Raw genomic sequence first — 26757 nt, 5'->3', positions numbered from 1 at the left:
GATGAAGCACAAGCTCACATTGTTGCAACGATGAGGTAGGAAATCAGTAACACCCTTTCAAAGGAACCATCCCAGCATTTTGTCTGAATGATTTAGAGAAACCATGTAAAACCTCTGCCAGAATGGCTGGATGCAGTTTTGAACCATCATCCTCCTAAATGTGTGTCCAGTGTGCTAATCACTGCTGCACCTCATTTGGTTGCACAACTATACCACCTAATACATTTAGAAGATAGTCAACAGAACTGGCCAGGAGTTGCAAGAAGAATCTGAACATAAATGAAACTTGTGGCTACAGTTGACTATATGACAGTATGAAATGTATAACTCATAAATCCCAAATTTAACATTTAAAATAATAACAATATAATGCTTATTGTGAGAGAGAGCCTTCTGAAAATGAAAATTAGTAAAAAGATAAGTAACTAGTGGCATATGTGTGCTAAATGTACTCTAGAAACTGTATAGATGATGCCAGCCTGCAAAGACAACCAGTAAGTAATAAGCAGGTACTTGGTAGTCACAAGTCTACCCTAAACAGCTAGGATGAAATAACAGTTAAGTCAAGCTTCTATTAGACACATGCAAACCAGAAGAAAAAGTGAATCCAACAAAGGCAAAGGGAAAATAAAGAGAAGACCCATTATAACAGTTCAGTAAATACTTGATGATGTTGTTACAGATATCACTATGATAATTTCAGAACTGATGTGGATAGTTTTTTTCAAATTAGTATAAGTTCCAAGTTCTTCAAGTACATCCGTATGGCATCCTTTAGGAAAAATGAGATATATCCTCATTTGGCCTACATAGAATTTTTCCACATTTAGTCTTACATATGCAAAGCTCTGTGTATTTATAATGAACTGCTCTTTCCTTAATTTTGAGTACAGAAGACTACCTTCATTTTATTCTTAGGAAAGAATGAATAGTTTTCTCAGATGTTTTACCTCTGTAAATTAACACCACAATTTTTTTCTATCTTTTCTTTTTTGTCAAACTGAATATTGCTATTCTAAGAGTCGTAAGCAGAGGAAAGGACACAAAAAACTCTGACTAATTTTTGCCCGCCTTTCAGTGTGGCAGCAGATTCTGTATACAGTGTGTTTCAGGACACACACACACACACACACACACACACACACACACACACACACACACGCACACCAGGTTCTTGGGTGGTTTCCCTCGATTATCAAGTGAATGCCAGAACTTGTAGCCCACTCCTATATCTTTTTAATTGGGACTCCCTCTGGTAGGGCATTTGGCTGAAATGAACTGTGACTCTTTAATGGTTTGAATACTTGCTGAATGGAGTAGAGAACAAAAAGTGAAAAAGAAATTCTAGCACCAGAGTCGATTGCTATACCTGTGATTGACAGTGACATAGGCACACTGTATATGTCAAAGAGTCACTGACTTTGCTCTGTTAACACATCAACACACACTTACCCATAATTTTTTTTGTCTAGGACATAATTATCATTGTAGAAACAAAGTTGGTTGTAAGACAATTGGCAAAAATAGAAATGCCCTCCCATTTCTTCCCAAGTGACACTCCTTTGTTCCCACTACAAGCTCATCTGGTTTTTGAATAAAAGTTCCCGACTCTGTTATGGGACATCACTTGAACAACGTAAGTATAGTATGAAAGAGACAAATACCCTCTAGCATGAGAATCTGTGTGGAGGTCTGTGGCAAGTATGGAAGACATTGTTATGTGCTCTAGGCTATCTCTATTACTGAGCAAACAACAGAATCTGACTTACAGAAAGTTGGAGGGGAGGGGGGGGGGGGGGGGGGGGGTGAGGGTGGCAATAGCCTTCCCTGTCCAGATTTGTCTGAACACTTGTGGCATTGCCTTGACTTCAGTGCTCAAGAAATGGCCAAAATCTTTCCTTGACAGTCTTGAGCTCAGATCATGACTGGCCTTTACTGGAAGTGGGTGTCTGTACAATTCAGTTCTGAAGCCATTCCCTACTGTGAAAAGGTTCTGTGATCACTAATGTCTCCAGTACAGTTCTTCTCAATCATTATGTACAAGACAGAATTGCTGCATCTTGAATTTAACACATCATTATTTCATAAAAATGATCAACAGTAAACAAATAACTTATCAAGACAGCTTGTTCATGTATACACACACTAATAATAAAAAAAATCACACAGTTTTCAACTTCTTGGCATATTTTGGTAGAACTTTTCGTAACTCTGGCCATTAATTCATTTCTTTGAGCTTACTTTTTCTCCATAGACTTTGTTTTACAACCGGTTCCTACAAGCAAAAATGTTATAGGTTAAAGAGCAACAAATTTTGTGGCTAATGAAAGTGGTCAGTCCACTGCATGGGGAATGTTGGATTCAGATGATGTGTTCTTTGATGAGCAGAATGTGGAGGGGATCAATAATTCTAAAAAAAATCATCCAGTCATGTAACAAAATGAATGATTCTCAGAAACAATCACAACTCATTTTGCAGTAATCTCCACATGTGAGTCTTGTAAGACTATTTGGTGAGAAAATAGCAGCAATTAATCACTTCTCAATCAAATTCCACAACACATTTACAGTGACACAATCATAAAAACTAATCTGTGGTTTTAACACACCCCATTGTAAGTTTCCAGTGTTGTTGATGCCGTCGTGAGTGGAACTAGCTTCACCAGCTCAGCAATTACCCACTGACAAGATTCTAATCACACAACTTTATTGCTTGTGTGAAGGTACTGCATGCACTGGTATGCTAACATAAATTATACAACCCATGCTGATGTGACATTTGTCATACTTTCGTATGTGTAACACTGATATGTGTGACATCCAATGTGTGGTGGTCATAGGACTACATTCTACAGACTCAAGAATGGATTGTACATCATCCAAGTTTTGTTTACTTGTATGTTAAGTAGAAGTTTTTATGCTGGGAATAGTGATAGTCTCACAAAATTCACTGAAAACACAAAAAACACTTCTGAGTGTAGTTCTCTGCTATTAAGAAACAACAGTATTCTTAACAAACAGCAAGAATACTTCCCTGGTATAATGCATAAATGAATACCACCCTGCTAAAACCATCATGTCTAAAAAAACACAACATTGTTTTAGGAACTTCTATTATCTCAGACAACCAGCTTTAAACTACAACATTGTCTGGTATAGATATTAAGCCATGAGTGATAGCCCTCCATTTTGCACTTATTCACGTGCCTCACAATTGTGCATGTCAGTCTCAAGCAGCAGTACCTTCACACTCAGAACATGTGTTTCTAACAACTTTGAACTCGAAAATGGTTGTAAAACTACCTCATTAAATATCTAATATCTCTCATATACATTCTCTGTGCTGCATCAGTTTGATTTGTTGCAGGTCCTTTCACATCAAGGCTCTCATTTCTAAAAGAGAAGAAAGATAACTTACAAGTAAAATTTTGATAATGTAGAATGTATTATTGCAGGCACTGCCACTGACCAATAAGAATGCTTAACAACCAGATTGCCAATAGTTTCTCAGTAGAAAGATCTAATTCTGTTTAAACTTCACCACTAATATATGACAACCAGTCTACTAACACATGTAATTGTGCAGTTCTGTTGAGATATTTCATGACTTTGCCAACTAAAACTATTGAATGGGCTCACACTCTATACTCTGGTAATCAGTATCATCAGAGTCATTCAGCAATCAGCATTAGTGTTTTTTGTACCCAAATTCATGCAATACAAAGAGAAATTCCCTGAGAAATAACCTCATGTCATTGTGTTTAGAGACTGTGCTTGCATTATGTTGAGAGTTTCACTCAGTACTAAATTGTTGTAGTCAGAGATCATACACCATTCTTTAAGTCTGATGTGTATCACCATTTACGTATGATATGATATCAAGATCATTTTAGTCACATATAATCTCCTTTACTCTACAATTTCCACAAACACTAGTGTACATCACAAAAAGGAGATTTTTTTCCATTGAAAGATTAAGTAAGATCACAAAGAAGAGGAGATGATTAAAAGACAAATTATTTTTTTATGTAAATCACAAAATTCCACAAGGAAGCATTAACTGTAATGGATTCATCCTTTCCACATTACAAGATTCGCATTTCTGTGTCTGGTGTTTGACTGTGATAAAATAAAACACACTGCAGCAGAGGAGAAAAAGTAAATCAAGATTGTGGATGAATAGAAGATGCTATCCATTGTACTTCAGTCTATGATCACTTGTAGTCTTTGATCTGCACAAAATATCTGTCAAATACATTAAAGAGCTTTTTAAGAACAATAAATTTTATGTTGAAAAGAACATAGTAATTTAGATCTAAACCTCAAAAGATTCAGACACAGGAAAGATAGTGTGGCTACTTATTAGTTAACAATAATTAGTTTAACCCACTAACCTGGCTGAATATCCAAGCACATTAAATCACCCATTTACATGACATGGCAAGATGAACTAGTTTAACTCATTATTTTTCACAAAACTTTAATATGTAGTTTCAAATAATTGATAATTATTACAAGAGTGAAAATACATTGTTCCACATTTACAAATGGCAAATTAAACTTCATGTGTAAACATCCTTGACCTTAAGGTGAATAAAAAATCAATTAGAATAACTACATTGATAAGTTGATCATAAAAGGGAGAAATAGTTTGCTATCTTTGTAATTAGAAGTTAGAGCTTATTGTAATATTAGTAGATATTCCATAGTTTCTCACCTTCTTATGGTAACTGATGTAAAATGAATAAATTATCTATTCTGCATTCTGACCAATAAGGAAAGAGTAAAGTTTCTTTCCTAAATGGAATACAGATGTGTGTACAGAAACATTATCATAAATTACAAATAACTGGTACTCTTAGTTTATTTTAATTTCCATGGCAAAACAAAAAAAAACAAAAAAAATCATTCAAAACAGACTGAATAAAAAATAAGATGTCAGAAAAGTGAAGTAAATGACTGTAGGTATCCAGAATTGTGTTTCATGCCACTGTGAAAATGATTAAGAAGCAGTAATAAAACAGCTGTTTCATTTAACATTAGTGACCACAAGTGGCAGATTGTTTTTATCAGATGTCTCCAGGCCTTAACTGAGATGAAACAGTGGCTGGAAAAAATTATAAGCAATTAGTACTTGTTGGCTTACAATGTTGAAACTTGAATTCCATCTGCAAGTGTTCCATTTGTTTATATCCCCTTGAAATCTAGTACAAAAATCTATAACAAATTCATGCAATTAAAGACAGAATTCAGACTTTGAAAGTAACAAAAAACGGTTTTGTCCAGTTCTTTAACTTTTTAAAAATATGTAAATTGCTACATACAACAGAATTAACTGGCCAAATGATTGTAAAATTTGGCCAACTACTCTACTGAAATTTTGAGAAGATATGTGAAAGTTCTGAACTGTACAATAAAAGAATGTATAATTAATCAAGAATATCGAAAATGTCAGTGCTCTGCAATAATGTTCCTGTTACTGAAAATGTGTTGGTCTATGCAGTGTGGTAACAGTTCCTAACAGCAAAATTTTTTAATGTTCCATGTGACATAACAGCAATAAGACTGAAATACAATGATTTATTGATAACTGTCTCTCTTTGATTTTGTTATCAGATTGTTCAATTTAGAAAATATTTTTCCTTCCACAACTGTCAGAAAAATATATTCTCCTTGTTGAAAATTTTCTCCAGGAAAGGAATGTATCAGAAAAATAATTCTCCTTTGCCTCTGCTCATACTGCAATTGAAAATCTAGTAGAAAGAAGAGGGATAGGCTTTATTGTTCACAATGTCTGCAGCTAGACAGAAAATCCTTTTTATTCATGCTAACATACACTGGTGAGCCAAAACATTATGATCACCTCCTTAATAACTTGTTTTTCCAGCTTTGGACTGAAATACATCACTGGTTCTGCATTTCAGTTTGTTGGTAGGTTTATGCAGATATGTGCCACTAGATGTCAACACACAGATCATGTAATTCACCTAAATAGAAGGCCATATTGATGGCTTCCGACACTGACCAAGATGGGTTCCATAGGATTTATATCAGGCAAATTTGGTAACTGAGACATCAACATGAGTTCACTATAATGCTTGTCAAACTACTGTAGCACGTTTCTGGCTCCAAGACATGGACAATTATACTGCTGAAAAATGACATCACCATCAGGGAAGACATCAAGCACAAAGGAAAGCAGGTGGTTGCATCTGCCAGTATGTCTTTGATTACTATTACAAGTCCCATACAAGTGCAGGATAATGTCTCCCATAGCATAGTACTGCTCCCACCAGCCTGCATCCATGGCACACCGTGTGTTTTGTGCTGCCATTCAACTCAATGACAGGGTTTGTGGAGATGATTATCGACCTAGTGTAGCAAAAATGTGATTCACCTTAAGAACCGACATGTTTCCATTAATAGACAGTCAAATCCTGATGGCCTTGTGCTCACTTCAATCATAATTGATGAAGTCGTTGAGTCAACATGTGAACACACAGGGGTGGTCTGCTGCTGTGCTCGATGGTCGTCAGTGTATAATGAACGGTGTGCTCCAAAACACTTGTGCATGCACCTGCAGTGTGCTCTTTCAGCAGAGATGCCACAGATCACCATATGTCCTACTTTACAGAGCAGACAAGTCTCTGAACTGCACTTTCTGTGAAGAATGAACATTTCACCAGCTTCAACATTTTTGAGATAATCATTTACAGGCTCTGCATAATAATAATCTGCCCTTTGTCAAAGTCACCTATCTCAATGGATTTCCCCATTTGCAGCTCATATCTTTGCCAGGATGTACCCCATCCATGTCTGTTCCCCTTACATATTTTTGTTACCACATCACATGCCTGCAATGCCACCAAGTGTCATCAAACATTGTGGTGGGCAGTGATCATAATGTTCTAGCTTATCAGTGTATATGCTTGTTCTATCTGTTTTTTGCAAAACTGAATTTTGTGACAGAATTTTAAACAATTGCAAATATTGGGTTTTAGGATTACCACGGATTCATACATCTCACCTCATTTTCCTGTAGTGAAATGAAAAATACAGTGGATATTTGTTTTCAAGTGTATTGTGTTCCTCTTATCAGAATTTGTTTCTGTACATTAATTGTGTATTCAGTTATTTCTGTATCTTTCTATGGTAAGAATCCACTAACAACTGTGTGTGTGTGGGGGGGGGGGGGGGAGGGGGGGGAGGGGGGGGGCGCACGTGCAATCTTCATCATCATTTATTGCATTAACAGGCCTTTAAGGAGCACAGCAGAAAAACAAAATAAATAAACCCACTACAAAAGGAGAAAAACAGCACTCTATAAAAAAGTAATAAAAGAACACATTAAAAATAGTAGAGTAAAAAAGGAGTTCAGTCAGTCACAACAGAGCCGATATCTACTGTACATGGTAGTCCACCTCCAGTTCCTTAAGGACTGTTGATACCTGATCCTTCCATTGCATCCTTGGATGTTTCCTTGACCATTTTCCAGCAGGTTGAGAGTGGAGGACTCAGTATGGAGGGATTTGTCAGCTCAAAGTGGCCAAACCACTGTTACCTCTTGTACCCTAGTATTTGGCCAAAGAGACTGGCACTGATCTTGTTTTGTTCTTTATTCAAATTCAGCTTCTGTCGTATAGTAGATAGATTCATAGATCTTTCAATGTACCTTCCTCTCAATCGCACAGATTGCTTCTTCAGTTTTTGGTGATTTTGCCCCTGTTTCACAACCATCTTAAAAGTATTGGCTGAGCTAGTGTCATGTATAGCTGGATCTTATTCTTCTGTGAGAGCAGTCATGAGTTGAATAATATTTTAATTGTAAGAAGCAGCCTGAATATTGTCTTATGGGCTAATAAATAAACAAATAAAAGATAGAAGAAAATAATGAAATTTTATTTTATGTTCATTTAGACATAGATAAGTAAATAGCAGGGGATCCAGAAAAAATAATTAAATAAAAACATTCCATAAAAAACTTTCCCATGTCAATGAAGCACACATTAATTCTTTTAGACTTCTAGTGTGCTTAACAGTGTAATAATTTAAGATCAAAGCTGGTAAATAGCTTAATGTATCTCTTAATATGCATTAAAGTGCAACGAGACAGGAGATTGCTTCAGACATACATGCTGCAGACTTATATTCAAGGTGAGCTTGGTCTTACCAGCTATAATTACACTCCACTGTTGCTTCAGTCTCATTACAGGAAATTGCAGTTACACCCCATAAAAATTTTGTACTTAGCTGAAATTGTGTTTGTGTAACATCTGCCACTTATAGTTCTCAGTAAAATTTACAATGAATTATACAATTTTATATTTATGCTCGCTAGGTTCTAATTTCCATCAATAATCAAACACTATGAAGTTTGTATGTTTCTGTCCTAAATGGTTTGATCAGTTTAGCTGTTATAATTCTAAATATGTTAATATTCTTGTTTCTCTCTTTCATCTCTTATCAAATTCTTTGCATTTTTTTAGTTGTCTGTTTGGTTAATCCTCATGAATTCCTAAGTGTGTTTTATAGGGCTGACATTCTATGAATTAAAGGTCCAGGTCATCAACTGGATTTTATCATCATGCTCCTCAAATCACAGCCACATGATTCTGATTTCATGACTGAGACAAATGTCTTGTTAGATAATATCATCAAGTGGGGAAAGATATTAGCCATGTCTACAACCACTTGCTCAATGGTCATAATGGTTTGTGACACAGATTTGTTTGTATCCTCAGCTGTAATTATATAAATTGTGTAGTGTATTACTAACAACAAACATCAGCAAGGTATAGCCATCCCCATGATATGGTAAAGGGTGTTTATAATTTTGTGGCTCATTAGTGTATATTCCATTCCACTAAATCACATTACACAACAATTCCTTGAAAGAGTGGGAAATGTTTACATCTATACAAATAAGCTTTGCACAAGATTACTGCCTATCTATTAGCACTTATTTCATACCAGAAGGCTGTAATGGTGAGAGGAGATGCAGCTTTACTTTAAACCTTCACAAGTAATATAACATTTTGTTTTTAACTTGTATGCACCTATTTTCCATTTTCTTCTATTTATGATAGATTTTCCCCCTCTCATCTATTCTAGAAGTCTCAAAAATGTTTTCTTCAGTCCATAATACCTATATTTTCTATTTAGTTGACTATTTTCTAGTAATTTTTTTTTCAGACGTTTACCCATTAAAAACCACCGTCCTCTAGTATTGAGCTTATCTTCCCTTCTTATTACTATGTATCTGTCACAGTTATAGACAGTAGGTCTGTTGTTGTTGTCTTCAGTCCTGAGACTGGTTTGATGCAGCTCTCCATCCTACTCTATCCTGTGCAAGCTTCTTCATCTCCCAGTACTTACTGCAGCCTACATCCTTCTGAATCTGCATAGTGTATTCATCTCTTGGTCTCCCTCTACGATTTTTACCCTCCACACTGCCCTCCAATGCTAAATTTGTGATCCCTTGATGCCTCAGAACATGTCCTACCAACCAGTCCCTTCTTCTTGTCAAGTTATACCACAAACTACTCTTCTCCCCAATTCTATTCAATACCTCCTCATTAGTTATGTGATCTACCCATCTAATCTTCAGCATTCTTCTGTAGCACCACATTTCAAAAGCTTCTATTCTCTTCTCGCCCAAACTATTTATTGTCCATGTTTCACTTACATACATGGCTACACTCCATACAAATACTTTCAGAAACGCCTTCCTAACACTTAAATCTATACTTGATGTTAACAAATTTCTCTTCTTCAGAAACGCTTTCCTTGACATAGCCAGTCTACATTTTATATCCTCTCTGCTTTGACCATCATCAGTTATTTTGCTCCCCAAATAGCAAATCTCCTTTACTACTTTAAGAATCTCATTTCCTAATCTAATTCCCTCAGCATCACCCGACTTAATTCCACTACAGTCCATTATCCTTGTTTTGCTTTTATTGATGTTCATCTTATATCCTCCCTTCAAGACACTGTCCATTCCATTCAACTGCTCTTCCAAGTCCTTTGCTGTCTCTGACAGAATTACAATGTCATCGGCGAACCTCAACATTTTTATTTCTTCTCCATGGACTTTAATACCTACTTCAAATTTTTCTTTTGTTTCCTTTACTGCTTGCTCAATACACAGATTGAATAAAATCGGGGACAGGCTACAACCCTGTCTCACTCCCTTCCCAATCGCTGCTTCCCTTTCATGTCCCACGAATTTATATGTGCCATCTGGTTTCTGTACAAATTGTAAATAGCCTTTCGCTCCCTGTATTTTACCCCTGCCACCTTTAGAATTTGAAAGAGAGTATTCCAGTCAACATTGTCAAAAGCTTTCTCTAAGTCTACAAATGCTAGAAACGTAGGTTTGCCTTTCCTTAATCTATTTTCTAAGATAAGTCGTAGGGTCAGTATTGCCTCACGTGTTCCAACATTTCTGCGGAATCCAAACTGATCTTCGCCGAGGTCGGCTTCTATCAGTTTTTCCATTCATCTGTAAAGAATTCGCATTAGTATTTTGCAGCTGTGACTTTTTAAACTGATAGTTCGGTAATTTTCACATATGTCAACACCTCCTTTCTTTGGGATTGGAATTATTATATTCTTCTTCAAGTCTGAGGGTACTTCACCTGTCTCGTACATCTTGCTCACCAGATGGTAGAGTTTTGTCAGGACTGGCTCTCCCAACGCCGTCAGTAGTTCCAATGGAATGTTGTCTACTCCCGGGGCCTTGTTTCAACTCAGGTCATTCAGTGCTCTGTCAAACTCTTCACACAGTATCGTATCTCCCATTTCATCTTCATCTACATCCTCTTCCATTTCCATAATATTGTACTCAAGTACATTGCCCTTGTATAGACCCTCTATATATAGTCCTTCCACCTTTCTGCTTTCCCTTCTTTGCTTAGAACTGGGTTTCCATCTGAGCTCTTGATATTCATACAAGTGGCTCTCTTTTTCTCCAAAGGTCTCTTTAATTTTCCTGTAGGCAGTATCTATCTTACCCCTAGTGAGATAAGCCTCTACATCCTTACATTTGTCCTCTAGCCATGCCTGCCTAGCCATTTTGCGCTTCCTGTCAATCTCATTTTTGAGACGTTTGTATTCCCTTTTGCCTGCTTCATTTACTGCATTTTTACATTTTCTCCTTTCATCAATTAAATTCAATATTTCTTCTGTTACCCAAGGATTTCTACTATCCCTCGTCTTTTTGCCTGCTTGATCCTCTGCTGCCTTCGCTGCCTCATCCCTCAGGGCTACCCATTCTTCTTCTACTGTATTTCTTTCCCCCATTCCTGTCAATTGTTCCCTTATGCTCTCCCTGAAACTCTGTACAACCTCTGGTTCTTTCAGTTTATCCAGGTCCCATCTCCTTAAATTCCCACCTTTTTGCAGTTTCTTCAGTTTTCATCTACAGTTCATAACCAATAGATTGTGGTCAGAGTCCACATCTGCCCCTGGAAATGTCTTACAATTTAAAACCTGGTTCCTAAATCTCTGTCTTACCATTAATTAATCTATCTGATACCTTCTAGTATCTCCAGGATTCTTCCACATATGCAACCTTCTTTTATGATTCTTGAACCAAGTGTTAGGTATGATTAAGTTATACTCCGTGCAAAATTCTACCAGACGGCTTCCTCTTTCATTTCTCTCTCCCAATCCATATTCACCCACTATGTTTCCTTCTCTCCCTTTTCCTACTCTCAAATTCCAGTCACCATAACTATTAAATTTTCGTCTCCCTTCACTACCTGAATAATACATTTCATCAATCTCTTCATCGTCTGTAGAACTAGTTGGCATTTAAACTTGTACAGTAGGTCTATACATACATACATATATCAAATACAATGTACAGGCATCAGGCAACATTAAATCATTTATCTGTAGTACCTAGACTACTGTAATGACAGAGAATGCCTACAATGTCAATATTTATAGGAGTTTGTTCATATAAGATAATGCAGACCTTACAGTCCATGGAAAGTATGCTTTTGGTTCTAATTAGCCTGAGTACGTTAGTCCCATTATTGGCTCATAAAACATGTTTGAAAAAATGTCTCAACACTGATTTCATGCGTAACAGCCCACCGGGGAAATATACAGTTACAAAACAGACTATGTGTCCCTTATAGCCAGCACACCAGTAATTTCTGAAGAAAATTCTTCCATTTGACTGAATCACTAAAATCCTTTATTTTCATAATGTAGGAGTGTGTAGCTAGAAGCCTGAAATTGTTATGTTGTGTCACATCAGAAATAATATTAAAGGTATTGGTGAGCACTAGAGACTTTTCTTCCACTTACACAGAACTTTTTCAAATGTAATCAAAACTAGTTATTTCAAAATACTGCAATGCTATTGCATTCTAGAACTCACTCATTGGCACACCAACTAATCATCTCCTCATAGATATCATAGCTATCATAATATAATGAAGTAACATAATATTTCAATAAAATCAGGTAAATATTCTCTAATTCTGAAAAATATGTTTACATATATTACTACTTTTTATAATCAGAGCCTGAATATTTGCTCTCTGTTATTAAACTTTAATGTAGATACAGTAAGTTTCATATGAAAGTTGGAATTTGATGTATAACTTTTCCTTCTGGTTCTTGCTTCTTTTCAGAGACAATACAAAATATGAGATACTCATAGTTTGCAAAATTTTGATAATGTGTAGGATCTCATAATACTTTCATGTTATAAGAATGCTTATGATAGTACTCTAACTACAATTAATAGTTCTGTTGATACTAAAATAGGAATTATTGTTTCAAACTCTGTACTTTCTGTCCTCTTACACAGGTGTACTCTGCTGTACATCCATCGGCCCTAGATGCTGCATACTCATCGCTAGACCAGGCACAATTCTATCACCACCATGGGGCAGCACAAGCATTTCATCTCTACCATCCAGCAGCTAATAAGACAGTGACAGCCACAGCAACTGTCTACCCAGAAGCACTGAAGAACTCTGCCAACTGGTATTCCACCACTTCCTAGTACAGCCAACGCAGCCCTTCAGAATATTTGTACTTAATGTCAACACATGTAATATAACATACAGTTCATTTTTCAGTGTAAGATATTACAGAGTGTGTCTAGTGAGCACATTTGGGTGAGAAGAAACTGCAGGCCAAAGTAAACTTTCTGCTCTGTTTTCTGAGACTATAGTGAAAATTCAGTCTGTCCGATTATTTAACAGAGCTTGGAACTGAAGTGATAAGCATTCCAAGTGTACAGGAAGCTTTCTTTTACGTATTTCCTTCATATGTAGGTCATACAGTTTGCAGAAGAAATATTTGTAGCTGCAGCTGTGTCACTGCAGCATGGATGAATGCAGATACTTTTACAGACAAAGCTAAAATACAGTCTGAGATTGTTCTGCCTTACAGATGATGGAGAGGTATGATTCAGCCCCATTGGATCCAGATGGAGGGCTAAAAAGTCAATGACAAGGAGTATTCTTAGCTCAAGCATAATAATACTCTACAATTTCTTGTGTCTGGTTAAGAACACTATCAAAGATTCACAATTAACTGCTTCACACACTGAAGAAAATTGTGATTGGCACTCAGTTGTATTCTACTAGATTCAGTGTTAATGTTTAAGCAGTTACAGCTTCAACAACAGCAGCATTAGTTACATGAAGAAAGAAGACTCAATTTCTTCAGAACTGTGTTTTAATGTCATCCTGTGCCACATTGCACCGTTGACTCACAATGTATATTTTCTCAGTCGAAGAATTTTGCTATTAATTATATGTAATTGTGTCCAGTTAGGCCTATTCTTTCTTGTAGTTTCCTTGTCTCCATATTTATTAAGTAATACAGCTATTAGCAAGAACTGTTGAATGTTGACATTTTCTGCTATTAAAGTTTCATGTGTTAAATTGTATTAGGATATGTTTTGCATATCTTCTTATGCAGAATAATTGGAACCAACATTTCCAATTTTTCAGTGTAAGTGAACAAATGTTAAAAGTCATTTTTTTGTGCATGGTTGTGTTTATAATTTTTCTGCACTACTGTTCATTCATATATGGAAATAATTCTGAAATGTTATTAGAATGAAAGTAATGAAGTGTGTGTATGATGGTATATAAAAATGTAACATATAAATATGTGTGTTTACGTGTTTCAAATGTGATTGAAGTTAATGTGATGGTTACTGATAAGAGATATAGTTCTGAAATTTTTCAGAATGAGAATTATGTGACAGTGTATTTACGATCAGATTTTTACTGTAAGTAATGGACACTTTTCAATAGGTATTTTTGCCTAGCATTATAACTAAATGATGCATAAACCAAAGTTAGAAGTGCTATTTTGAAGGAGGGTTGCTTCAGTTTTTGTGCCATTGACCTGTGCAATAGTCTGTGGTGACGAAGTTAAAACAGAAACTTCAACTGGTTCATAAAAGCTGTGAAAATCAGAATTGAGAACATTGGCATCATGAGTATACACACATTTCTGCATTTGGTAGCCATCATCTTTAGCTCTAGATTTGAGCTTGTGACAGAAATAAAAATTCTGAGACCATGGCGAATATCAAATTTCATTTATATTGCAAGCCAAAGGGAACTCAGAGCAATAAAAACTTTCAAAGAAACAACTCTACTACTGAGAAAGTTTTTGATACAACTATAGAAAAAAAACATAACACTGGCAATTGGCATGTATGATATGTATTAGTTTGGGTTGCATATTGCTGTGAAAACCAGGAGCACATTCGATGTTCATAAATGTTTTTTGTCCCTCAAAAATAAATTTTGTTTGGATATCGTATGCAAAAATACATAACTCAAAAGTAAGCAACAAGGTTTTATTTTTTTTATTTTATTTTATTTTTTTTTATTTTTTATTTTTTATTTTTTTTTTTTTTGACAAAAAGGTTCTCTGTGCAATCTAAAGTAAATTGTTGTATGTTGAGTACTAACTTTAAAAACTCAAACAGCTCTGTTTCTTGCATTACACATTCTCTGACACTACTTACTGAATTGATTTAAATACACTTATGATTCCACAATTTGTTTTTATGGATTCATACTAATGACCAAGTAAGTCAAGAAAATCAATATCTTTTCTGCAATACATGCAGTCTTGGTACTTAAGTTTTGCAGTGCTTAGATAGCTGGCAATCCTTTCAGATGCAGTCCCTTATCAAAGTGTTCACTTAATCACACTGGGCCATTTACTTAATATGTAACCATACCATGTATGAAAGACATCAAGTTGAAATAGCAAACTGGACCACAAATTAAAATTAAGTGCCAATGTCTGAAATTACCATAAACCCCCTTCCAATTTCTGTTACACTTAAGAATGAAACTACTTAACACCTTAGTCAACATGTAGCATTTACTGAAGAATAAAAATATGCAAATGTGGTTCACTAATTTTATCACTTACATAAGAACTCAATGTGGAACTATGAAGCAGGCAAATTCAGCAAAATAATTCTCGTCTTCTAACTGACAACAACAGATAGAATCATATATAAACCCTTGCAGAGCTCACAAAAGTTCCTTTCACATTCACTTTGGTGCATATAAACCATTGTATTCTCATGGCAGTGAGTGTGGGTTGTTTACTTATTTACTTCTGTATGATCTCTAATTTCTTTTTATTTATTTATGCCAGTTTTCTTGCAGAGACACTTTGCTGCTTCAGTGCAAACAAATTTAATTTCCAGAAGTCAAAGAAAACAAATAGCAAATGTGCAAGGCTGCTGAGAGTCTGATATTTGTTTATTTTCGTGTTATTGTGAACCATTTGTTGTACACAGGCAATTTTATTTTATGCAGTACATTTTTATTACATAATCACATAATGCTGTTAGCAAATTTGAGGATTAATTCTTTCATACAGCACAAAATTTTATGACAACTTAGCTATGACATATAGAAGTTAAATAAATTCAGCAGGTGTAAGACTTTAAAAATTTTTCAAAATACATATTAACAATAATACGTTTTTAAAGAAAATTATTTGTGTATCTCGGAATGTACCATCAAATTTTTGCCTCTCAGATCTTTGCCTCTTCAAAATTTATATTAATTAGTTCACATTAACATTACATAAAAAAAGTTCTCCCAAAAGTTTGTACAAAAAGGTTTATTTGACACATATAAAATTGTGTCACGACTTGCAATTTATTATGTGTGTGGTTAACCAATATAGATGTACGAGTGCTATTTATTTATGAGGCTCAAGCGTTTCTGAGTCTTCAAAAATTCTATGTTGAATATAGAAGGGGATACATTTCACTGTACAAGTAGGCTCAAGTTTCCACATGCAATTTAAAAAAGCTTTGTGTTGCACATTCTTCATTATCAGTGATTCATTGTGAATATAGGAAGTCATCACTGGTTGCACTGTACCATTCTAACGCTAAATGACATGTGCTGTAGTTCACTTTTTAAGGACAATTGAAAACTTATATATAGTAGGGCATAATACAAAATTACAAACTAACATTTTCTTAAAAGCAAAGAAGAGTAGATCGAGCTAGATTCTATTTGCTATATTAAGTATAAGATAAATAAGAGTAAGGTACATGAGAAAACACGGTCAAAAATGTATTAGCTATCTATAAAACAGTTTTTCAGAATTCACCATGAAATTTTCACTGAGGGATTTTTTTTTTTTTTTTGTCAATTGACAGAGAAAAATTTTTATCACAGCAAAAATGCAACATACACTACACTTTTATTTTTGCTTATGTATGTTTTATGATGTGAAATACCAATAACATAATTCTCAAATTAAATTGGACATCAAACACAAATTAGGATTATCAAATAACCGTTACAGGGAGAGTTAATTCTCTCTATAATTTTTTCATTCACACATACATTGTTGCAAAACGGAACTACTTATTCCAAAAGTGTGAAGCTGTGGTAGATAAATATCTTCCCACTCATAAATTTCCCTAAAAACAAACCAGACAGTTTATTTGATGGCTACTGCATACTCCTGATATCATTATCTCTCAAAATATTTCTGTAGCAATTAAAGACTTCACAGCTGCCCTTCTTGATGCATCTCCCAAAGAATTTGTGTACACACAGGGTGTGTCCATCAGCTGCAACATGAAAAATCTTTTCGTTGAATGTAATGTAATTTGTATGTAATCTGCATGATGATGGAAACAAAAGGTATTTGTTTCAGTACATGTTGATTCATATATAATTTGTGCTTTCTGAAGCAGACAGATCATGCTGTCCATTATGTGTAATTATCTAATGTGGACAAATGATAGCTGTTAAATATGTATCCTGTTAGTTATGAAACTTGAAGCATTATTCAGGATACACATTCAACTGTTGCATTTAATATTTATATGATTTCTGAATTTTATATGTTATAAAAGTAAATTTTTTAATGTATTGTTAAAGAGTTAAGTTTTTTTCACAGTCATTAAATCAAAATTCCTCCACTACATGACTGAGAATTCTCATTTAAGACATTAGATAGCCTTTATTACCCACTGGCATGATTCATAAATAGAAAATATAAGCTATAAGCCTTATGCAAAATAGATGATGTTTAAAATGTTACAACTCTGTCCTCTGAGAACTATACATTTTCTTCTTAGCTCTGTTACATTTATGAATTTGAAAAAAAAAAATTGATAACTGTTCATACTCAGAAAAACACATATTTTTCAATGAAATCCAACATTTTCCTTTCCTATATGTATATTCCCTGTTTAATGCTACATCTCATGTGTTTAGTTGAACAATGTGCAGTAACACTGAGGCACTCACATGAATCAGCTCAATGACAAGAAAGGTTTAAATAATTAAAAGTGATCACTGGTATTAAAATAACATTACATGTCAGTGGTTAGTTATTGAAAAGGTACCCACTGCACAGAGTATTGCAATTATAATTAGACTGATTATAAATCAGGCTTGTTCATTTCTGCAAAATTCAACAGCTGTTGAACTTCGTATCCACTTTTTATGACAGTTACAATTTTAGTATTTCAGACAGTAATAATTAAGCATTTTAAACATTTGTTAATCTGTTGAATATGACGATTGTTCATAACATTAGGCGTTTCACATAATGTGTTCATTTAAGGTAATGTTCTCTTTGTTGGATGAACAATAAAGTACAACTTAAAACTGAATGGAAACATTATGGCCTTTATTACTTTTAGGAAACTGAAGTCAGCATTTCAACATTCAGAGGGATAAAGATATTGTGTCAATATTTAGCAAAAATGTACAAAATGACATGGCATAGTCAAACAGAAACTTCAATACCAAAGCTTAATAATATCTATGTACATGATGTGAAACATAACATGTAATTATTCTTTACAAATCATTTCAATAATTTTAAATAATATCAGAAGACATTTTCAAATTATGCATCACAATTATCTAACATTTGTCATCATTATATTATATCATTCTGTCAATACAGGAATTCAATAAAAACGGTAACAAAAACAGTAGAATTTTGGTTTCTGGGAAATGATGGTCTTTAAAATGTTAATATAAATGTAAATGTAATGAAAAGAGATTAGTTTACATCAAACAATTAATATATTCCAGATGCAAGAAGAGTTGTAGGAGATACTTTTCCACCTTACAAGGACCAGTAATGATCACAACCACTTTTGATTCTTTCCATTGGTGGATGTTACTGCTTAGTGACTACACTTTTTTATACTTTCTCCTATATCAATAAATTATGATGTTAGCTTCATTGTTCACACTTCATTTTTATACTTTCAAAAAAGAGGTATTTATAACAACAGAAGAGAAGAAAGGCTTGGGAAAAATTAAATAGTTTGGGAGTTAGTGAAAAATTTGACCAGGGACCCTGAATTAAAACAGACAGACAATGACAGTAGAAGTAAGCTATGAAATATTACGACAATTGCAATTTGAAAATATTAGATGTTAGTAGTGTGATGATGACACAATTTCCAATTTTGCAGTAATATCAGAATAGACTGTGGCCAAAATATAAACAAAACAGCAGGCAGTGTCACAGAATAAATAAAGAGTAAGTTAACAACAGATAACAACTCAGTGGAAAGTAAAAGCAATAATGGAACCAGAAAAAGTAACAAGAAACTAAAAAGCAGTATCAAATATACCTGAAGGAGTGGGATTCGCTATTCCAGCATGTGACAGAGGCAGAAAGGAAGTGAGAAGCAAGTAGATAACATTATAAATATTATTACAGACTTCAACCAGATATATAGCAAGAATCACACACTTACAATGGAGGAAGTTTCACAACAGCAAAGTTCACAGAGGCTGTTGTAACAAGGAAGAATCCAAACCAACTAGAACATGTATTGCAATAGGAAATATTACAAGCAGATGAAGTTCAAACAGAAAAAAAGCTGAAAAATTATATATAATCTGACAATAATGTTATGGGGAATGGGGAGCAGGGAAAATCTATTTTTGAGCTCATAGGAGAGTAATGGGTAGGATACACCTAATTTCAGGTCATGGGCTAGTAAGATCATAATCCTGGCATAGAAATTATTAATTACATTCCAGGCTGGGACAGTTTTCTATGATTAGGCAAAAACTCCTACATTGTTTTGAAAATGAATCAACAGCTAAGTCCTGTGACTTGTTAAGGTGGCACAGTAAAACTTTTTGGTAATGGAAAGAAGTAAGGACAATGATAAGGAAAGCAGTATATTTCTGAGGTGAATCAGTATTTTAATAGTGCCATATCTAAGCAACAGTTAACTCCAAATATAAAGTCACGGTCATCAATGAGGTTCAGCATTTAGCACTAAAAACATGTTCATTACTGAAAGAAACATACAGGCAAAACAGAACTGATCTAGATGGACAGTGCAGCAATCTATATAAATAATGGATATTACAAATGCAGTTATTTATACAAACATAACATATTCCAGAATATACAAACATAAGTTATTTCAAGAATCTTCCAAAAATGATAAATTCTAAATAACAAGTACCTGTGGGTGACCAGCTTTGAACTGGTGACCTGCAGCACACCAGTCAGCAACACCAACCACTATGTTACACTACCTGTAACACAGCTCATAGCAGTAGCATGCATTCACTATAAATTCCAAGGTTTTTGGTAAAAAGTGCTTCATAAAGCAATATGCTTGTAATGTTCTTTGTTGATGAGTTTTGGGCTGATGGTGAGGTGGATATCAATGAAGAGAAAGCAACTTGCATTTCGGAATTGACTAAGTGAATCTTATCTACAAAAATGTATTCACACTCTCATGTGTATACCTGCTACCATCTGTTTTGTTTTGGTTTTTTTTTTAGATTTACTTTAGTGTAGATGAAATTTCAAAATAAATGGCTTTGTGTACAGTAGAATTACTGCTAAGAACTGTACCCTACAGGAAACAGTTCTATGAAAACAAGCCATGTGATTATGTTTTCATGTTTAAATGCTTCCCCATCATTACTGTGTGATGAAGTAAAGAACGATAAGGAAATTATACTCACCAGGAAAAGGTAGTTGTGTTGACACAATGATAACAATAATTCTGAGGAGTGTACAAAACTCCAAACTTCTTTACATTGAGGACTATAATAATACTGACAGACCCTTCTCATTTTATCAGTTCAGAGGTAGCAGCAACAGAAAACTTATTGTTACATTGCATCAAGATGATGTTTCCACTTGGCTGATTATCAAGGAAGATTTCAACTGCAAAATCCACAACAAAAGCCTGCATTATCATATAAAGCTACAATAGTTTCATATTTGTGTGACATCACAAACATTTACTAGTGTATATTAAACATTGTACCAAAGAAAACAGAAAGCTGTAGAACAGAAACATAACAACTGAACCAAACTTCCTTCAGGCAGACACAGTTTCAAATGAATTATCTGTTGTTCAGACATTTGCACTTAAAACACTGATTCAGACTGTAAATCATTTAAATGTTGACTGAATTAAATTTTCTACACTGTCATAAATGGAAAATATTATACCACGAGCTCCCTGACATAATGCTACCTAACCATCAGTCCAGTTTATCTATGCCTATGCAATATGTTGATTAGTATTTAATCCTTTTGTGAGCTTATTTTCAGCACAAAAAAAGCCATTCCTACACAAGAAGCATGGAGTGAGTATATGACAGTAACTGGATATGACATTCAGGAGGAGAATTTGGCTATTTGTTCATTTGTTTATTTGCTGTCCATATAACAATCAGTAGTCAAACATTGTCACAGAGTCAAATATACAAAGATTTAGTTAACATACATAAATGCACACGTTGCTATAAATTGTGAAGGGCATAAATTACCTTTTTTACTGCAAAAACAAACTTGTGCTACATACACTGTTCTACAAAGAGACTTTACAATTTGAAGTATAAATGCACACATTGATAGAGTGTGTGAAGATTGTAAATTATTATGTTTGTGTTGAAAAAACAAACTTATGCTATATAGACTTTTTACAAAGGAAGATTGCAGCTTGAAATCTTCTACTGAATAGATTGTCTACTGAATAGATTATCTGAATTAGCTGTCTTGAGGTCAGATGGAAGACTGTTATAAAAGATATTTCCTATTGTGTGTGGACTATGGTCTGCAGCCTTTCTTTTATTTGCAATTTCAGTGAAAATTTTCTCTTCCCTGTGTGTTGTAACTATTTACATTACTGTTCTTACATTATGTTCAGGATTTTGTCTCACAAACATTATTGCCTGCAGGATGTACATAGAGTAGATGGTTAGAACTTTATATTTTTTGAAGATTTCACTACAAGGCTGTCTCCCATTTACCTTTGCTACCACACTTACTGCCCTTTTTTTTCTTTGTGTGTGTGTGTGTGTGTGTGTGTGTGTGTGTGTGTGTGTGTGTGTGTAGTCTGAAGAGCCTGTCTGTACAGACACCTGGTGCCCCACCTCATATCTCAATACCACACTGAAGATGTGGATGTATTACCTCAAAGTATATTTGTCTCAAGTTGTCACGGTCCAGGAAGGCTGAGACCTTTTTCAGTAGATACACATTTGTACTGATTTTCTGACAAATATAGTCTATATGTTCTTTCCATGACAGGTGTTCGTCAACAATTATGCCCAAAAATTGGTGTTTCTTTGTGTAGTTAAGGGCATATGGAAGTATAGATAGTTTTATTTATGTTCTGACTATAGGTAAGCATAAATTGCGTTGTCACTGTCTTCTTGTCTTCTCTTTATGTATGAGTAGCTTATTTGCAGTAAGATAATGTGACAGGAAACTATAATTGATTTCACCAGTGTTCATAGTAGTTTGCATATCAGGGCCGCCAGATGAGAAAAGATGTGTCATCAGCATAGCCTACAACCTTGTAATTTTCGGGTTTGATTAAATAATTTATGTGCACATGAAACAGAATAGGCCTCAACATACTTCCTTGGGGGCACACCACATTGAAGTATCTTGTGGGTTGATTTTGTTGTTACCAATTGTTCATTCCTTTTATAGGTTAGCTTCACACACTGTTTCCTGTCTTTCAAATAGTAGGTAAGTAGTTGTAAGGCTACCTCTCTCACCCCATATGCTTCTAATTTACGCAGTAGAATTGTATGAGTCACAATATGTAAAGCTTTATTAATATCCAGGAAGGTGCCTGTTACCTTGTCTCCATTATCCAGCTTCTTTAATATTTCACATATAAAAATTACTACTGCTGTTACAGTGGATTTTTCTTTTCTAAAGCCATGTTGTAGATTGTTAACACTTTCGCTGCGGCTGACGCTTATAAGCGTCACAAGAAGCCACGAGCCAGTGCGGCTGACGCCGATAAGCGTCCGCGCTCACTGTCGGATTACTGTCTAGTTGCAGCATCAAAGCTAGCATCAAAGCGTGTAAAATTTTGTTTTGTGTGGTCAGTTATCGAACGTATATTGTTCGTAATGGCGGCTAATGAACAGACACCAGGACCTTGCTACGTGAAAAGGAGCAGGAAAAGAGTTAAATTGACAGTGAAACAGTTACTTAGTGTACTAGACGACAGTGATTTTCTGTCTAGTGAGGACGAGGCATACCACAGAGATTGTCATTTAGAGGCTGCAGAAGAATTGCAGTGTGATGATAGCGCAGATGCACAGCTTTCGAATCTGTTTCGTGACAGTTCCGAATCTGACGATACGGATCACGACGATTGTGTGGAAATCGACGACGAAAAAGTAATGCATCTAAGGTGTCATCATTAAGTCAGTATCGAACATGATCCTACAGATGTTACGAGGTCTTGACGTCGGCCTGTAGCTCAGGTGTGCTCAGGAGCGTCGGCTCCGAGCGGTACCTGCCGTTTCAGAGTGTTACCGGCCCGCACTCGCACGTTACCGGGCCGCACTGGAGAGTTGCGCGCCTGCACCGATGCCGCAGCGAAAGTGTTAAATAGATTATTTTTGATGAAATATGCCTCAAATTGATTTAATATTTCTTTCTCTAATAATTTCCAATGCTCTGGAGTTTATGATGTAGGTCTATAGTTTTTCATGTCAATTGTTATTCCCTTTTTACTCAAATATTCCACTTGAGGACATGGGCCACTGTACCAACAGGCTGCACAGATAATTGGCTACAGTGTATTGACAGCAGAATGAGTGGTGGTGAGATGTATTCAGCACAACAGTCAACAGTGTGGCATGAAGAGGAGGCATTGCTCTTTCCAGAAGGACTATACCACAAGGAAACTGTAACATTGTTTATGGTTTAATGTAGTGTAATGCGGATGTTGTTAGAGATGGAGCACAGGTACAGAATGTTTCCAGAAAGGATAATGAAATTGGCTGTGGCCTTTCAAAGGAACAATCCTGGTATCTGCCTGGAGCAATTTAAGGAAATCAATGAAAACCTAGACCTTGATGGCTGGATGTGGATTTCAATCATTGTCCTCCCAAATGCAAGTCCACCACCACGATGAGTGACATGCTGAACTCAGGAGGATGGAAAGACTATTATCATGCACTTCAGAACTTAGCAACTGATTTTCTTGCAAAAGAATTATGGTAAAGAATTATGGTACAGTGACAAGATTGTGTAGTTATCCCCTTTATTGTTAACCACTACTTTGAATCCTCTGTGTAAGTTTATAAATGATAGAACATGAAGAAATTAACCACTGTGTAATCTTTGATTGCGTAGTATGCGTTACTTCTTGTGAACATTTTAGCTGCCTTTTTAAATAGATGTACTTTAGTGATCTTTTTCATTTTCTTTGACAATTTACTATATAATTTTATTCCCCAACAGAAAACGCTGTTTTGAATTTTTTGTTGTAGATCCAAACTGACTCTTGTTCCATCATTATATATAGAATCTTTAGCAAAATAGTTAGTAATGATTCCCCTGTTATGCACAATAGATTAGCCAATGTACTCATTTGGTGCAGTAGGGATGCCCAATTTTTTCAACAGTTCTTTACAATGATCACAAATTACTACTTCTAGTTATGATTCTGATAGACTTTTCCTACTGTTTAAGAATTTTACCCATGTTTTGTACCTTCAATACCTAGAAAAGAATCCCATAGTTTAGAACTGAGACTGTTTGTTAGAATGGGATGTCACCACAAGACTGAATGACAAGACCCTTATAGCATAACAAGTAGATTATGTTCTTTTCATCAGCATCTTTATGTATTCATTCCATATTAACTGCCGATAATATTCATCTCTATAAATCTTTTTCTCCATATATTTACTGTCATGAATGTCATTGATATATGCTACGAACAAAACTGGACTCATTACACTACCCAGAGGAACAACTATGTTTATATGTTACTTGTCTGACAATTGTTTTATTAAACATTTATCATCAGCAGATCTGTTAACTATCTCTACCATTGCACCCTGTTTCTCAGGTAAGACTGAAGCCACTTGTTTGATATTCCTCTTAAATCTAGTGCTTCTAACGTATGTGATTTTTTTTTTATGGTCAACAGTGTCAAAAGCCTTGGTAAAGCCTATGAACATGGTTGTTACACAGTTATTGTTGTCAAGAGCATCAAGAATCACTTTAGTGAAATCTCTGATGGCCTACATTGCATTTTTTTCTACTTTGGTGACCAAACTGTGCATTGTCAAAAAGGTTGTGTTTATTTATGTAACTCATTAATCTATCCTTTATGAGTGATTCAGTTATCTTTGAAAATGCTGACAGTAGTGAAACTGGCACATAGTTTTCAATACTCTCTGCATTACCTTTCATGCATGCCTTTGGTAATCTGGAAAAACACATTTATTCTGTTTATTAATGGGGCTGGTAGATCTTCTATGCACAACTTGGGACTCGAGATGCATCTGTACCTGCTGACTTCTTATTTTTTTTTTAATTTTTGTATTGCCTCCCTGACTTCTGAATCTCCATCTGGCATCTATCTGTTTGCAGCCAGTTTCCCATTAATAATAAACTTTAAATTGCTCTGTACGCATGCCCTCCGATGTTTCCTGAATGTGACTGCTTCCAGTGATTGTCCTACAATTTTATAATCATGTAAAAATGGGTCTTCTGCCTATTCATGTGCAATATGCTACATTTGTTCATCATGACGGTCAACTGCTAATCCCAGCTCCAAGTATCCATCTTCTGCAGGTCATTTTGCATTTTGCTAGATTTCTAATGATGTAAGTTCTATGTATGTAATAGAATTATCCTTTAAAAACCTCATGGACCTCCTAGCATTATCCACTAGGTCATTTACATAAATTGTGAAATGTAAAAGTTTTATAACACTTCCTTGGTGTACGTCCAAAGCTACTTTTACATCTGTAGATTTCTCTCTCTTAAGAATGAATATTAGGTTTTCTTTCAATGCTAGTCACATCCGGAGCACAGGAAGAATGACTGCTGGTTACAAGCTAACATAATAAGTAGCTTCATTTTACTAGAAGAAAAGATCCAAATGTACTGTATTCTCTGTATAACACGAGACACTGTTGAATAAAACAAATAACTTATGATCACTTGACATGGAACTTTGAGTAGCTAACTAGTCACTAATCCAAATGCAGACTGTACAACCTGCTATGCACTATGCATTATTATGAACAGAGTATGTTATTCAGAGTAATAAGGACCAGTGTAAGTGCACACTGATTTAAAGTCTAAATCGTGGTTGAGTAATACATCCATGTCCAACTTCTTTGAACTGGAAATTCACACTAATGTTGACAGAACTCTAAAATATGAAGACTGTATGAACTATGAAGAACATAATAAATATATAGGGTGTTACAAAAAGGTACGGCCAAACTTTCAGGAAACATTCCTCACACACAAAGAAAGAAAATATGTTATGTGGACATCTGTCCGGAAACGCTTACTTTCCATGTTAGAGCTCATTTTATTACTTCTCTTCAATTCACATTTATCATGGAATGGAAACACACAGCAACAGAATGTACCAGCGTGACTTCAAACACTTTGTTACAGGAAATGTTCAAAATGTCCTCCGTTAGCGAGGATACATGCATCACCCTCCGTCGCATGGAATCCCGGATGTGCTGATGCAGCCCTGGAGAATGGCGTATTGTATCACAGCCATCCACAATACGAGCACGAAGAGTCTCTACATTTGGTACCGGGGTTGCGTAGACAAGAGCTTTCAAATGCCCCCATAAATGAAAGTCAAGAGGGTTGAGGTCAGGAGAGTGTGGAGGCCATGGAATTGGTCCGCCTCTACCAATCCATTGGTCACTGAATCTGTTGTTGAGAAGCGTACGAACACTTCGACTG

General features: G+C 35.2%; 1 protein-coding gene across 1 annotated transcript in view; it reads left to right on the top strand.

Annotated features, from left to right (window-relative positions):
• LOC124556191 (protein trachealess-like) overlaps positions 1-14837 on the top strand; it is a 319751-nt gene extending 304914 nt beyond the window's left edge. Inside the window, exon 15 of the mRNA XM_047130185.1 lies at positions 12830-14837. Coding sequence (XP_046986141.1) covers positions 12830-13027 — 198 coding nt within the window. The 3' untranslated portion in view covers positions 13028-14837. The remainder of the gene's footprint in view (positions 1-12829) is intronic.
• The last annotated feature ends 11920 nt before the right edge of the window (positions 14838-26757 follow it).

Source organism: Schistocerca americana, chromosome X (assembly GCF_021461395.2).
Source record: "Schistocerca americana isolate TAMUIC-IGC-003095 chromosome X, iqSchAmer2.1, whole genome shotgun sequence".
In the NCBI taxonomy this organism is placed as follows: domain Eukaryota; kingdom Metazoa; phylum Arthropoda; class Insecta; order Orthoptera; family Acrididae; genus Schistocerca; species Schistocerca americana.
Note: the sequence above shows the minus strand (reverse complement) of the source record. Positions and strands in the feature narration are given on the sequence as shown.